Here is a 16,061-nt window from a genome sequence, read left to right on the forward strand (position 1 = left end):
AACATGAGAAACTTAAAATATTGGCTTCTGCAGCTAACTATTGTCTTCACCTTCATTTTCTTGTTTGTTCATAATCTGGAAAAGAAAAACAAGCTTTCCTGTTTTTTCAGGTCCCAAACGATTTCTCAATTTGGAATGAATTAGTCCAAAGGAAGAAAATATTCTTTCTACACCAGCAGAAGAAGCTACTGCTGTTTAAAAGTGAGATTATCACTTCAACAGTCTCTGAATCCAAGTGCTTAAGTGACTTCCACCAGTTCACTGGTGTGACTTTCTTTAAAATATCATCAGCAAATATATATTTCTTGAATGGTTCATATTCCCAAACTGGGTCTCATTTACGGCCTGCTGCCATTATAGGTTTTCCCTTCCAGTGAGATAATGGTATGGTAGATCTCAAATCAATGAAGGCTATACTCGGAAAGACCTCAAGACTTCTGGAATATGCTGCTCAAACAGTTTCACTTTTGTTTCTACTGCCTCTCCCTCCCTTCTCGCATTTATCTCCAGACTTCTCCTTGTTCAGATCTATTCCGCCCCCAACAATCTTCTATTCATTGAACATTTTGAAACTTTGCACTTTTAGAGAGAGGTAAGGGATTGTCTCTTTGTACACAAATTTGCAGAGGGACAATAGGGTTGAGGTCTGTTATTTCTCACCTCTATTTATTTATTTACTTATTTACTTATGTAAAAACATTTTTGCTGTTAACAAGCATGTTATCTCTGGAGGCACAAATCCACAGTTTGAGAACTGTAAAACTAAGCATCTCTGATGGTATCTTCTAGACTGAGCATTGAGTCCCATTGGGTAGATAGAAAAATTAACCTAAATAATCTGTACAGAAGCCCCTGGAGCCCCATAAGATTGGGTCCCTAATTCATGATGTATTGGAACTCATTTACAAAACTTTTCTTAAACATTACATGAATATGTTGTCTCATACTACAGAATTAGAATTTATAATCCCTATTCCATGATAAAACTCTCCTTAGATAGGTTTTTTTCCTCAAAAAGCATCTTATCAAAAAAATCTGATCAAATACAAAAAAATTTTTTTTAAATCATTGATTTTTATCCACCCTGACATTGATCCATAAGCATCCAAGATCATTTTCTTCTGAGTTATCAGTGACTCTGAAACAGGTAATTCCTTTTTTGACATAGAGTGCCACTCCCCCTCCGCTTTTGCCCACTCAAGCCTTTTCTAGGTATGTTATAACCATTGATTTTAACATTCCAATCATGGGAATCATCCCAGCAGGTTTCAGTAATACCAAATAGATTGCTCATTTATGAGCATAAATTCAATTCTAGTTCCTGTTGTTTATTACGCAGGCTTCTAGCACTGGTGTATAGGCAAGACAAGAATTTCTTCTCTTCATGTCCTTTGGTTCCTTTATTAATTTTGTTCTCAACATCATGATTTTTGTGTTAAATGAGTGCTTATATTTTCGCTTTTTTTGCCCTCTCCTTTTGTTACTCGTTTAATTTCCTGATGACTACTCTAGCCAGCCTGTCCTAGAGGAGATTGTCCTGAGGTGGAGGCCATACAGGCCCTCTCCACATAGAAAGTGTACCAATGTTTCCATCACTGCTCACTTACTCAGCAGTTCACTTCTAGAATCTTAGGCCTTCTAGCTTCCTTCTCTCATGCGAAGGAAGGATCTAAAAGATTGCTTAGACGTTATTCTTCAGTATGTTTCCGAGTTCGCTGAACTCATCTTTGATCTGCGAGATATTCCTTGATACAGTGTCATTATTGCCAGTATGAACCATCACCAATAGATTGTTGCATATTCACTTCAGAAGCCTATCTAATCTTAGCATGACGTCTCATGTACTGATTCTGGGAAGACAGCATCATGTTGTCTGCCTGCCTGCCCCTTGTAGAATGTTCGTTCTATTCTTGTGCGTATTGAATCCCCAACAAGCGGCGTCTGTCTTCCTTGGACACTTTGAGTACTCTTTGGGCAAATTTGATTTGCTCAGCATTTGGGTCAAGCTTCCATCCACATGTGTCCCATACATCTTGCCGTTCCCTTGGACCAGCTTGATCTTGAGAGAGAGGTCTTCCAAAGTTTCTGCGTTGAGGACCTGGTATCAATCGGAAACTGATGGCTGTGTGGACTTCCTCCTGGTCCTCTTCTTTGTGGAGGCCACACCCTACTCACCCTCCTCTCTCTCACTGTGACGTCTTGCCTCTTGTGGTTATGAATAAGGCTGCATGTCTGTCGTGGAAGTCACGGATTCTGTGACTTTCTGTGACCTCCATGACTTCTGCAGCGGCCAGGAGCAGCAGTTTGGGTGTGTAGGAGGGAGCTCAGGGTTGGGGCAAGGGGTTGGGGTGCAGGGCAGCGCTTACCTCTGGGAGGAGGCTCCCCGGCTCCCACCGGCATGATCCTGCAGCTCCTATGCAGAGGGGCCAGGGGGCTCAGAGTGCTGCAGGGCGCCACCCCTGTACCTCCCATTGGCTGCAGTTTCTGGCCAATGGGAGCTGCGGAGCCGGTGCTTATGGCAGGAGCCCCCCCGGCCACCCCACCCCCTAGAAGCTGCAGGCTGCCGGTTGGAGCCGAGAGCCTGCCAGCCCCGCCAACCTCTTCTTCCTCCCCCTGGCCTCCCAAGCATCAGCAGGAGTCCTGGGCTGCGCGCCGCCCCCTCCCCCAGCAGAAGTCCCAGGCTGCGCACCTCGGGGCTGGGGCAGAGGGTAGGGTTGTGGGGTGGCGCTTACTTCAGGGGGGGCTCCCCGGCTCCCACTGGCATGTCCCTCTCGCTCTGTCATGCAAAGTCTTAACACAATCTTCCATTCTCTTGTATCAACAGATCAGTGCACCAACTAATCTATCACATAGTCAATCCATTGCAAAGTTATTCTGCTTTGACTCAGCTGAGATCACTGTTAACACTTTGTATTCAGCTTGGACAACAGAAAGAAACGCAGAAAGGAAAGCTAGCATATTCAGTGACAAGTAGTTGTATTTTTAAAATTCCTTCATTTTCAGTGATCTGTGGTGCAATCTTGGTAATGTAGGTTATTACTGTTTGGAGTCTGAGCCTGCAAACACCTATGCATGTGCTTACCTTCACTTGCATGCGCAGTCCCAGTGGCATCTCTGCAGCTGCTCGTGTGAGTAAAGCTAAGTACATATGTAAACATTTCCAGGGTTGGAGCCTTAAAAAAAATATTTGTGCCCACACTGTGCTGGGTGCCTTCCAAACACATAGGAAGATGGTCTCTGCCAAGACTCTACAGTCTGAAAAGACCAAGAGATATGAAGGGAAGGGGATAGAGAGTTTAGCTTACAAACACTGCAATCATGACTTGTTAGTTACCTGTTTGTTCTCTTGTTGGTTAAGAAATGTGTGTGTCTGCAGCATCTGATTCTTACATTATCAGTATCTTTAAAATGTACTTCTACATACAAGAGATGAAGTTTCAGATATGTGCCAAAGCTCTGCAGTGGGTCACTGAATGGAGCCACTACTGAAAGGTTGGCCAAACTAGTGACCTCTTAGTTCTGTTTCCTGCTGTATTGATCTGTTTGTGAGGAGTGCAGGTACTTGGGAGTGATGGCCGCTTTGAGAATTGATCATTGGACTAGACAGCTGTTTATTTGTAAGACACACATCCAGATCTGCTGCATCAAGATGGTAGAGGTATGAATTTCTCTTTAAGCCTGAGATGTTACTCAATTTCTTTTGGACTGTGAGTTTCTCAGGGAGGGACCACTTCATTCTGTGTCTCATACAGTGCCAAATACATTGTCAGCGCTTAAAAAATTATCTCTAACCAGGTGGCTGCCCTGATTTAGTAAGCTGCATTTTATATTTTCATGGAGCCTATAAAGTGGAAGTAGATCCAGTATATGTAAAAACTAATCAAAGGTTTATATGTCAGGAAGATTTTGCCATTTGAAGTGCCAGGATTCAGTTCTGAATTAATTAATATTCAACTGTATTCTGATTATAATGTATTTTGTAAAATAAAGTAAATGTAAACAGTAATTTTCTAAGTAAGATACATTCCCTGGCCCGAAACATGTACAGTGTAAATGAGACAAACACAAATCAAGAAACATCACAACAGTCCAGGAGAACTGTTTAATTTGCTTTCTTCAAAGTAAAAGGGGCACCATGGAATTTGAAAGGCCCTGAAAATGTATGCTGCTTTTAAAAAGTCCTTTGATAATTAAAAAATCAATAAACATGATGAGCTTTTCAAAATTAGGGTGTCTGTCCTATCACATCTGCCCTTTGACTGGGCAGCACACCTCTATTCAAGGCTGCTGGGCTGGTTGGGATTGTATTTTCATATGCATCACAAGTTTAATATCTAGATTGTTCAGCCATCTAACTGCTGTATCATTGAGCATAGTGTGGTCTTGCAGTTCACCTTCCAATCTTCTAGTTGTGCACTCCTCCATCAAGTTTTGACTATATGCATTGGTGCCCTGCAGTCATTCTTGTAAAGATTGGGATAAACCAAATTTCTGTATTGTAGCAGCCATTCTGGCCATTCCAGGAACAGTCCAAGATTGGCATCCCAGGTTGCAAACAAGTGGGTGTAAATTTGGGCTTCTGAAGTTCACCAGCATGCCTGGATTGGGATCGTTGATGCTCATGTGCTAATCCTGCTGTTCCTCTGTTTTCCTGTTTGCCGTTTTTCTGTTTCAAGGGGAGAGGGGGGAATGGATGCAATGAGCTCTGAGTGTTTCTGGCAGCTGGAGGTGTGTTGAGGAGAACAGGAGACAGCAACCCATGTGTGGATGGCAGTTTTACTCAGCTCAGGAGCTGAGGTTTTAATGCTGTACCAGCCGTTACTTTGGAGATTGATTTTTTTTTTTTTTATTTTTTTTTTTTATCATGGTGTGTCAGGTTGGAACACAGAAACCCCCTTGGGACTGCCAACTGATGTGCCAAGACTACTTCTGCCCCCGCTTTCCCTGCCAGCTTGGGACTCCAACACCCCTGTCTTGCTGAGCCATACACGCCAGTCTGCTCCAACACAGACCCAGGGTCTGAGCCATGTGCCCCAAAGCTGCAGACTTAACTGAAAGCAACTTAAGAAGTATTCCTGTCTTTAACACTCAGATGCCCAACTCCCAATGGGTCCAAACCCCAAATAAATCCGTTTTTTACCTTGTATAAAGCTTATACAGGGTAAACTCCTAAATTGTTCGCCCTCTATAACACTGATAGAGAGAGATGCACAGCTGTTTGCCCCCCCAGGTATTAATACATACTCTGGGTTAATAAGTAAAAAGTGATTTTATTAAATACAGAAAGTAGGATTTAAGTGGTTCCAAGTAGTAACAGACAGAACAAAGTGAATTAGCAAGCAAAATAAAATAAAACATGCAAGTCTAAGTCTAGTACACTGAATACAGATAAGATCTCACCCTCAGATGTTTCAGTAAGTTTCTTTCACAGACTGGACGCCTTCCTAGTCTGGGTACAATCTTTTCCCCTGGTAAAGCCCTTGTTCCAGCTCAGGTGGTAGCTAGGGGATTTCTCGTGATGGCCGCCCCATTAGTTCTGTTCCGTTCACTTATATATCTTTTGCATAAGGCGGGAATCCTTTGTCCCTCTGGGTTCCCACCCCTCTTCTCAATGGAAAAGCACCAGGTTAAAGATAGATTCCAGTTCAGGTGACATGATCACATGTCACTGTAAGACTTCATTACCCTTTTGCCAGCACACAGTATACAGGAAGACTTACAAGTAAACAGATCCATCTACGGTCAATTTTCCTGGTTAAGGGGAGCCATCAAGATTCCAAACCACCATTAATGGCCCACACTTTGCATAACTACAATAGGACCTCAGAGTTATAATTCATATTTCTAGTTTCAGATACAAGAGTGATACATTTATACAAATAGGATGACCACACTCAGTAGATTACAAGCTTTGTAATGATACCTTACAAGAGACCTTTTGCATGAAGCATATTCCAGTTACATTATATTCTCACACATTAGCATATTTTTATAAAATCATAGAGAGTGCAATGTCACACATGGGGACACTATATAAGTGGCAATATCACTTGTTTTCACAGAGTTAAAGATCCTGTAACGTTCAGATATGCCTCTGCCATTATTTCAGTGAGTACTCTATAAACATTACACTGGGGAGGAAATGAAGCTGGTAGTGTTCAAATTCCTGGGGTTTACAGCAGCTTCTCCTGTCTCTAAAGTGGGATTTTAGCTGCAGACTTGTTAGGTATGGGGATCTGCTGTTCAGGTATTAACAGAGAAGGGCATGATCACTTCTGCTTGCTTATGTGTTTCAAGGATGCTCTCAGAGTATTAATGCATTTGATATGTTTAGATTTTATGCTGTGTTCTTGATCAAGCCCACTAAGTATAATACTGAAAGGAAGAAAATTAACTTCAGATATAGTTTTAAACGGAAGTGACCGATCGTGGCTGTATGCTTTATGTTTCAGAGTGAGTTTCTGTATGTAGAACTGCCCCCTTATCTCTGGGGCTCTGCTCTCTGAGCTCTCCTGGTAAGAGCTTTGCCTCATCTTTAAACCTACCCCATCCTCCAAGGGTTTGCTGATATGCTCACTTGGTTTGGCTGGGGTATCATCTTGTAGCTGAAACCTGTGAGGTTTTACCAGACCCCTACATCTACCTAACATCTGAACTGCCCTTACTTCTGAAGCAAAACCCATTTGAGATGCAGAATCCAAAGCATAGGAAGTGGAGCTGGCTTTCCTGTATGACTGGAATGAAATCACTAGTCATGCTGGCAGTAAGGTGGGTACTAATGTTCCATTGCTGATTCTTGCCCAAGCCTAGTGATTTGCTGAAACCTTAATTACTTATGAGCCTTCTCCTCAGTGGTTGCACTTTTAGTGTGCCCTGGAATTACCTACGGTCAAACAATTTGTATTTTCAGAGCCTAGCCGAAGTGCTCAGGGCTCTCTGCAACAGATTTCAGTTTTCCAGAGTCGATAAATATCTCTGGGAGGAGGTGGGTATTTGAAGGTTGGTTTCTTCAAGTGTGGTTTCTTCAAGTGGGTGGCACTTTAAATAGGAAAAATCAAAGAGAATTTCTTGGTGATCATTTGTAAATATCCTTCTTAGAAACCCTCATGATAAACCGTTGCTTAAGAATTCAGCCTTTTTGCTAACTGAGAAGCAGAGTCAACAAGATGGAAACTTATTGTTTATCCCAAATCCAGTCACTGGAACAACCCTCTGAAGTCTGATCAATGCTTTTTCTTTTTAGGTGGATTCTGAAGAACCTGTTTTTGAGGCAGTTATAAATTGGGTGAAACACTCAAAAAAGGAACGGGAGGACTCCTTGCCTGAGCTGCTGCAGTACGTGCGCATGCCGCTTCTTACCCCCCGCTACATCACAGATGTCATAGACACTGAGGTATAAACAGCACAGTGATCCTGTGATATAGAGAAGTTAAGAGTCCATATCATTATTCCTTTACATCCCATAGTTCAGTCACCAAAATATCTCAATAGAACACATTGGGGATGCTTTCTACAGTTTCCTTTCACTGATGGCCTATAATTAAGGCTACATTTTAGTCACAGGTATTTTTAGTAAAATTCATGGATCGGTCACGTGACCCGTCCATGACTTTTACTATATATCCCTAACTAAAACTTGGGGCAGGGAGCTGTGGGGGCGCGGTCTGGGGGTGCTGTGGGCTCTGGGGGGGAGCGGGTGGTGGCATGTTGCCCAGGACCTGTGCAGGGTGGGGAGGGTTGGCGGGGCTGGCGGGCTCCTGGCTCCGACTAGCATGTCCCTGCAGCTCCTAGGGGGAGGGGCAGCCAGGGGGGCTCTGCATGCTGCTCCCGCCACAAGCGCTGGCTCCGCAGCTCCCATTGGCCGGGAACCCCAAGGTGCTGTGCCTGTGTGGGCATGGGCAGCGTGCAGAGCCTCCTGGCCCCTCTGCCTAGGAGCTGCAGGGACATGCCGGTGGCAGCAGGGGAGCCGCCGCCCCCCCCCCCCCCCCCCGAGGTAAGTGCCACCCTGCACTCCAAGCCCCAGCCCTGAGCCCCCTCCCACACACCCAAACTGCTGCTGCTGGCCCAGGGGCTGCCCGTCTCTGCAGACACTGCAGAAGTCTCGAAGGTCACAGAAAGTCATAGCGTTATCCTTATCCAGCTGGAGATGCCTATTTGTGTTACCCTCACCAAGCAGGGCAGAATTTCCTGCAACAGACTACATTAGAATGGTTTCACTGGTGTAATGAAATTGATCTAAAACTAATTTTATTACCCTGATGCCAATCCCCAGCACAGACGTAGTTGAACTGGTTTAAATATTGCTTAAATTGGTTTATCTTAGTTTGGTAATTTACTCGGTCTTGTTTGTTCTTCCACAGTTAGGGAGCCCTGCAGTATCTGGCACTGTGCAGGTTTTTGGCCTTTTTTCATCTGTAGCACTTGCAGCCTTTTTCTGTTGCCAGTAGGTCATCATCCAAGTCAGAGTTTTAATGTCATTTAAATCCAGTGGAACTGGTTCTAATATGATTGTTTCTAGGGAATTTAAAACAAATCAAACATACAACATATGCATGTTTTCCCCCAGCCTTTTATACGGTGCAGTTTGCAGTGCAGAGACCTTGTAGATGAAGCTAAGAAATTCCACCTAAGGCCTGAGCTCCGGAGTCAGATGCAGGGACCCAGGACCAGAGCACGTCTAGGTGAGCAACAAAGGAAAGGACACTCAGGAGATTCTCTGGGACATTGCCAGGTATTGTATTTAGATGCTGTCTAGTGCCTTCTGACTGATGATCTCAGTGCTTCACAGATACTAATGAGCTAACTCTCACAACCCTTTGGGAAAGAAGTAATATTCCCATTGTACAGAGAGGGAAACTGAGAGAGAGAATGGAAGTGATTTGACTCAGAACAAACAGTAAATTTGTGGCAGAGCTGGGAATAGAGACCAGATCGCCTTAACTTCTGGTCCTGTGCTTTAGTGACAAGACCGTCTTTCCCCGCAGAGTTGTCCATGCTTCTAGACTGTATCCCAACGTGGTGGGATAGTTTCTTTCTACCCCTTTACCAGGATCATTAAAAACACCAGGGAGGTAGGAAGTGAAGAGATACCTCAGTGTTAAATAGCAAAAATAAGCCCTTTACCTCTCTTTGACACATGCTTTAGCAAGCCCCATTCTTGCTTGAAGGTATGATCTGCCTTTCTGACAGGTCTGCATAGTTGAGCTCAGTTGATTGCAATGTAGTTAGAGGTCAGTTGCTCTTGGCCTGCAGAAGCATTATGCCAGTACTTTTGCAGGGGAAAAATGCTTTTCATCTCTCTTGACAACTCCCACAAAGGAACTATTATAATCTAGTCTGACCTCCTGCATAACACACAGGCCATAGAATTTCACCCAGTTAACCCTGTATTCAGCCCAATAACTTCTAGATGAGCCAGAACAGATCTTTTAGACTCATCATCATCTTGAGTCTATAAGATCATCAGATCTTTCAGTAAAAGACATTCTGATCTTGGCTTAAAGACTTCAAGTACTGGAGAATCCACCACATCCCTAGGTAAATTGCTCCACTGGTTAATTATCTGCACGGGCACGTGCATGCTTGATTGCTTGTGTCGGTGCTGCGTGTACTGACCAGGAGTGCTTGTACTGATGCAAAGTGCACTGCACCACAGGAAGTTATCCCAGTGTGCCACGTACCACTGTCCAGTGCAGTCTCTTTTGGGAAATTTTTGCAGTGTGTTGTGGGATAGAAATGACTCAGCCAGGGACTTAGGTTCTCAGCATGCAACCGTCTCCATCCCATAATGCCATCCATATCCATAATTTTAAAAAAAAAAGTCATAAACACATGCAACACTTTTCGGTGTCACCATCTCTGACAGAAGCATGGTGCCCACAGAGCTCTGCACTATTCTCATGAACATTGCAAATACAGGATGGTTGATTCTCCTGTATTTGCAGACCCACGAGAAGTATCATAACAACCGGGGATATAGCTGAGGGACATAGCAAAAAAGAATTCCTGGTTGTTGGTGGCATTCACAGAGCAGCTGAAGACGGTGGAGTGCTGCTTCTGGGCCTGAGAAACAAGCACTGACTGGTGGGTTAGCATGGTTGAGGAGGATAAAAGTCTCAGGGAAGGAGAACGTCCAACTGGAGCAGAAAGAAATGATCCCATAGTTGGGACCCTCCTTCTGGATGATGTCGTGGTATCCTCTTCCACTGAGGACCTCTCCATGGGAGGGAACTCCAGTTATTAGGAAGAGACAGGTAATAGATATGTGGGATTCGGTCATTAGAAACATAGATAGCTGGGTTTGTGATGACCGGAAGAACCACATGGTGACTTGCATGCCTGGTGTGAAGGTTGTGGATCTCTTGACACATCTAGATAGACTTATGTGTAGTGCTGGGGGGAGCCGGTGGTCATATTACATGTAGGTACCAATGACATAGGGAAGGATAGGAGAGAGGTCCTGGAGGCCAAATTTAGGCTGCTAGGTAAGAGATGGAAGTCCAGGACCTCCAAGATAGCATTTCTCTGAAATTCTTCTAGTTCCATGCACAGACAGAACTGCAGGGTCTCAATGCATGGATGAGATGATGGTATATGGAGGAGGGGTTTAGATGTATTAGGAACTGGGGCACCATTGGGAAAGGGGAGCCTATACAGGAAGGATAGGCTCCACCTAAACCGAAATGGAACCAGATTGCTAAAATTAAAATTAGACTTAAAATTAAAAAGATCGTAGAGCAGTTTTTAAACTAAGGGCTGGGGGAAAGCGGACAGGTGCGGAAGAGCGCATGGTTCGGACAGAGACATCCCTTGGGGGAGGATCTATTACTGGAGATTCGCTACGTCCTAGTAAGGAGAAGAGGATGGAAGATGATAAAATGCGGGTGGGATCTGATGAGAAACAGTCATAAGATTCCCATTCAATTACATCATGTAAGGCAGACAGCTAAAAAGTGACAATTTTTTTTAAGTGCTTATATACAAATACTAGAAGCCTAAATAATAAGAAGGGTGAACTAGAGTGCCTCGTATTAAATGAGGATATTGATACAATAGGCATCAGAGAAACTTGGTGGAATGAGGATAATCAGTGGGACACAGGAATACCAGGGTACAAAATATATCAGAAGGACAGAATGTGTGTCCTTGTGTTCTGATGTGCAGAAAAAATAGCAAATATGGCGGGCAACCAGCTTGACTTAACAAACAAATCTTCAGGGAGCTTAAACACAGAAAGGAAGCTTACAAAAACTGGAAACTTGGACAGATGACTAGGGAGGAGTATAAAAATATTACTCGAGCATACAGGGGAAGTGTAATCAGGAAGGCCAAAGCACAATTGGAATTGCAGCTAGCAAGGGATATGAAGGGTTACAAGAAGGGTTTCTACAGGTATGTTAGCAACAAGAAGGTGGCCAGGGAAAGTGTGGGACCCTCGCTGAATGGGGGAGGCAACCTAGTGACAGATGCTGTGGAAAAAGCTGAAGTACTCAATGCTTTTTTTTCGCCTCGGTCTTCACAGACAAGGTCAGCTCCCAGACTGCTGCACTGGGCAGCACAGTATGGGGAGGAGGTGAGCAGCCCTCAGTGGTGAAAGAACAGGTGAAGGACTATTTAGAAAAGCTGGACATGCACAAGTCCATGGGTACAGATCTAATGCATCCGAGGGTGCTGAGGGAGTTGGCTGATGTGATTGCAGAGCCATTGGCCATTATCTTTGAAAACTTGTGGCGATTGGAGAGGTCCCGGACAACTGGAAAAAGGCAAATGTAGTGCAAATCTTTTTAAAAGGGAAGAAGGAGATTCTGGGGAACTTCAATCCCTGGAAACATCATGGAACAGGTCCTCGAGGAATCCATTTTGAAGCACTTGGAGGAGAGAAAGGTGATCAGGAACAGTTAACATGGATTCACCAAGGGCAAGTCATGCCCGACTAACCTGATTGCCTTCTATGATGAGATAAGTTGCTCTGCGGATATGGGGGAAACGGTGGACGTGATATACCTTGACTTTAGCAAAGTTTTTGATATGGTCTCCCACAGTATTCTTGCCAGCAAGTTAAAAAAGTATGGCTTGGATGAATGGACTATCAGGTGGATAGAAAGCTGGCTAGATCGTCGGGCTCAATGGATAGTGATCAATGGTGCGATGTCTAGTTGGCAGCTGGTATCAAGCGGAGTGCCCCAGGGGTCGGGTTTGTTCAATATCTTCATTAAAGATCTGGATGACGGGATGGATAGCACCCTCAGCAAGTTTGCAGATAACACTAAGATGGGGGGAGAAGTAGATACGTTGGAGGGTAGGGATAGGGTCCAGAGTGACCTAGACAAATTGGAGGATTGGGCCAAAAGAAATCTGATGAGGTTCAACAAGCACAAATGCAGAGTCCTGCACTTAGGACGGAAGAATCCCCTGCACCGCTACAGGCTGGGGACTGACTGGCTAAGCGGCAGTTCTGCAGAAAAGGACCTGGGGATTACAGTGGACGAGAAGCTGGATATGAGTCAACAGTGTGCCCTTGTTGCCAAGAAGGCTAATGGCATATTGGGCTGCATTAGTAGGAGCATTGCTAGGAGATGGAGGGAAGGGATTATTCCGTTCTATTCGGCACTGGTGAGGCCACATCTGGAGTATTGTGTCCAGTTTTGGGCCCCCCACTACAGAAAGGATGTGGAAAAATTGGAGAGAGTCCAGCGGAAGGCAACAAAAATATTCAGGGGGCTGGAGCACAAGACTTATGAGGAGAGGCTGAGGGAACTGGGATTGTTTAGTCTGCAGAAGAGACGAATGAGGGGGGATTTGATAGCAGCCTTCAACTACCTGAAGGGGGTTCCAAAGAGGATGGAGCTAGGCTGTTTTCAGTGGTGGCAGATGACAGAACAACAAGCAATGGTCTCAAGTTTCAGTGGGGGAGATCTAGGTTGGATATTAGAAAAAACTATTTCACTAGGAGGGTGGTGAAGCACTGGAATGGTTACCTAGGGAGGTGGTGGAATCTCCATCCTTAGAGGTTTTTAAGGCCTGGCTTGACAAAGCCATGGCTGGGATGATTTAGTTGGGGTTGGTCCTGCTTTGAGAAGGGCTTTGGACTAGATGACTTCCTGAGGTCTCTTCCAACTCTAATCTTCTATGATTCTATGACTCTGTGATTCTATGACGTGATCGTTCCCCTCTATTCGACATTGGTGAGGCCTCATCTGGAGTACTGTGTCCAGTTTTGGGCCCCACACTACAAGAAGGATGTGGAAAAATTGGAGAGAGTCCAGCGGAGGGCAATAAAAATGATTAGGGGACTGGAACACATGACTTATGAGGAGAGGCTGAGGGAACTGGGATTGTTTAGTCTACAGAAGAGAAGAATGAGGGGGGATTTGATACCTGCTTTCAACTACCTGAAAGGTGGTTCCAGAGAGGATGGATCTAGATTATTCTCAGTGGTAGCGGATGACAAAACAAGGAGTAATGGTCTCAAGTTGCAGTGGGGGAGATTTAGGTTGGATATTAGGAAAAACTTTTTCACTAGGAGGGTGGTGAAACACTGGAATGGTTACCTAGGGAGGTGGTGGAATCTCCTTCCTTAGAAGTTTTTACGGTCAGGCTTGACAAAGCCCTGGCTGGGATGATTTAATTGGGGATCAGTCCTGCTTTGAGCAGGGGGTTGGACTAGATGACCTCCTGAGGTCCCTTCCAACCCTGATATTCTAGGATTCTATGACTCGGACCCTCCAGCCCTTCAGGGTCCTGGGATCCTGGGTCTGAGCCCTAGGTTAGCATATATGCAGTGTGTATGCAAGGGGGGTTTGGCCTGAGCCTTGCCTGAGACCTGGGCTTAAATTGCTGTTTAGACATACCCTCAGAGAAGAGGCAGAAATCAGACAGAAACGAGATAGAGCTTTGTGGAGCTTTGGGATATAATACATGCTTCAAAATCATTTGCTTGTTTACATAGTTTTAAGGTGACTGCAAAGGAAAGAAATAGTTTGATTTTTTTTTCCTTCTCTTTGATGTAGAAGGAAGGATTAGGCAGAATATTTAGGATTTTTTCTTTTCAGGGCTTGGCTATTCCTGTTTTACTTGGCAGTATTATGGAAAACTGGGGAAGTAGTAGGATGATGATCTTACGAGTAGCAAGGAGGTGAAACTGGGCAACTGAGTGGGGGAAGAGATTTTGAAACGATTACACTGTTCTTTGATGTGTTTATTTACTTAAACTCCTGACAAACATTGGAGAGAAAATAAGCTTCCTTGTTAAAGATCCAGCACTGCTCCCCTTTAAGTAGGGGCTTAACAGGCTCCCATTCCAGTAGTCTGGGCCTCCAAGAGACCTCCAGAAAAAATGGAAGAGGAAACGTGATATTCTTGATATTTCTAAGCTAAACAGAACAGGCAGGAAAAATCCTTTCAGGCCTTCCTTATACATGATAAAGAAGCAAAAAGGGCACTGAATTCTTTTCTTTCCTTTATAGGAGAAATATTCAACACAATTAACTTCATGGTCACCTGAAAATGACTTTATTTGGATTTTAATATTTTCAGAAAATAGTTCTTCCTGCAAATCATCCCTTCTACCTTTAATTATGAATATTTTGTAGCTGACTTGCTTCCTTCCATCAGGATAGGTCTCCACTGTGCTTCAGTGGGGTAGCTAAGTAGGTACAGCAGCAACTGTGGTTGCATGAGGAGGGTATAGGGCATTCACAGTGAAATGGTGAATGAGGGAGGGTGCCCTCTCTGGCCTGCATCTGAGGGGTAGCTTAGATGATGAGAAAGGAGAACAATTCTTGTGAGAATAAGCTAGGAGGAGCATGCACCGTCCACCAGCCGCTTTGAGGTGTGGGGAAGGCTGAATATTGTCTGTCTGGAGCGGGGAGGGAGACAGAGCAGTGACAGCAATATTCAGTTAAAGAGGCAGCTGTGCCCCATCATTCCTGGCACAGACCATCCCTCCAGGATGGATCCAAAAGCTTCTTTAAAGGTGATCCTTTGATGGCAGAGGAATTAACTTGACTCTGGTCTTTTTTTCTATAGGGGCTAACGAGGTTCTGCTAGTGATTGGAGGCTTTGGCAGCCAGCAGTCACCTATTGACGTGGTGGAAAAATATGACCCAAAGACTCAGGAGTGGAGTTTCTTGCCAGTAAGGAATCATCTGCTTTACCACATTTTTCGCCACCAGTGGGTCCTGCAAATGTAATGGATCAAAATACTGATAGGTCTAAACATTCTGATAAGGGGATAATTGCTTAGTGTTCCCCTTATGGACTGTCTATTCTCTTCCGCTTAGAATTGGAGCTTTATGTTCAGAGGGACTGCTGAGATTTAGATGTTGCCAGAAATGTTAATGATTCAGCATGCTTCCTCTGCTTGACTGAGATGTGCACCGGTGCCCCAACTCAGTACTAAGGGCTCTTTTAGGTGAGATACTAAATTTAGATCCCAGGCTCTTATGGCGGTTAAAAATTCCCCTGAAACTTTTTGCAAGGGTTTGTATGAGTTTCTGTATTCTGGCCAGATTCCAGCTTGGATGACTGTAATCTACCTCCTTAAATTACGACTGAAGTTAGATTCAGTATTCTCCATTTCCTCTCCTAAGCTGTTGTGTAGTGTTGCTATTAGCTGTTAAACAGCTGCCAAGTTCTATCCAGAGGACACTGTATCTCAGTGGTGAAATGATGCTAGTGTATAAACAGTGTATAATAAATGAGTGAAGTTGGTAGAGCGCAGTAAGATCTGTGGAGAAAAGATGCCACTAATTGATGGTCGTTAGTCTTAATATTGATAACATAGACATATCAGGTTTTTTGGAAAGATTAATTAAAATATTATTTCAGGAAATATACATTGAGAAAAATGTCTTACTTCATAGATCAATAGATATCAAAGCCAGAAGGAACCACTGCTGTAGATCTTCCCCAAAATAATTCCTAGAGCAGATCTTTTAGGAAAACATCCAATCTTGATTTTAAAATTGTCTGTGATGGAGAATCCACCACAACACTCAGTAAGTTGTTCCAATGGTTAATTACTCTTGCAGTCAAACATTTACACCTTGTTTTCAGTCTAA

The 16,061-nt window shown here is 44.1% G+C and overlaps 1 protein-coding gene across 4 annotated transcripts in view; it reads left to right on the forward strand.

The window, feature by feature from the left end:
* KLHL12 (kelch like family member 12) overlaps positions 1 to 16,061 on the forward strand; it is a 106,778-nt gene that overhangs the window by 36,019 nt on the left and 54,698 nt on the right. For all 4 annotated transcript variants that reach the window (XR_012636001.1, XR_012636002.1, XM_074936378.1 and 1 more), the window contains 3 exons: positions 7,244 to 7,393; positions 8,567 to 8,681; positions 15,028 to 15,134. Coding sequence is in view for 2 of the 4 variants with exons in the window: in XM_074936378.1 (XP_074792479.1) it covers positions 7,244 to 7,393; positions 8,567 to 8,681; positions 15,028 to 15,134 (372 nt within the window). In the remaining 2 variants the exon portion in view is untranslated. The remainder of the gene's footprint in view (positions 1 to 7,243; positions 7,394 to 8,566; positions 8,682 to 15,027; positions 15,135 to 16,061) is intronic.

This window comes from Natator depressus, chromosome 21 (assembly GCF_965152275.1).
Source record: "Natator depressus isolate rNatDep1 chromosome 21, rNatDep2.hap1, whole genome shotgun sequence".
In the NCBI taxonomy this organism is placed as follows: Eukaryota; Metazoa; Chordata; order Testudines; family Cheloniidae; genus Natator; species Natator depressus.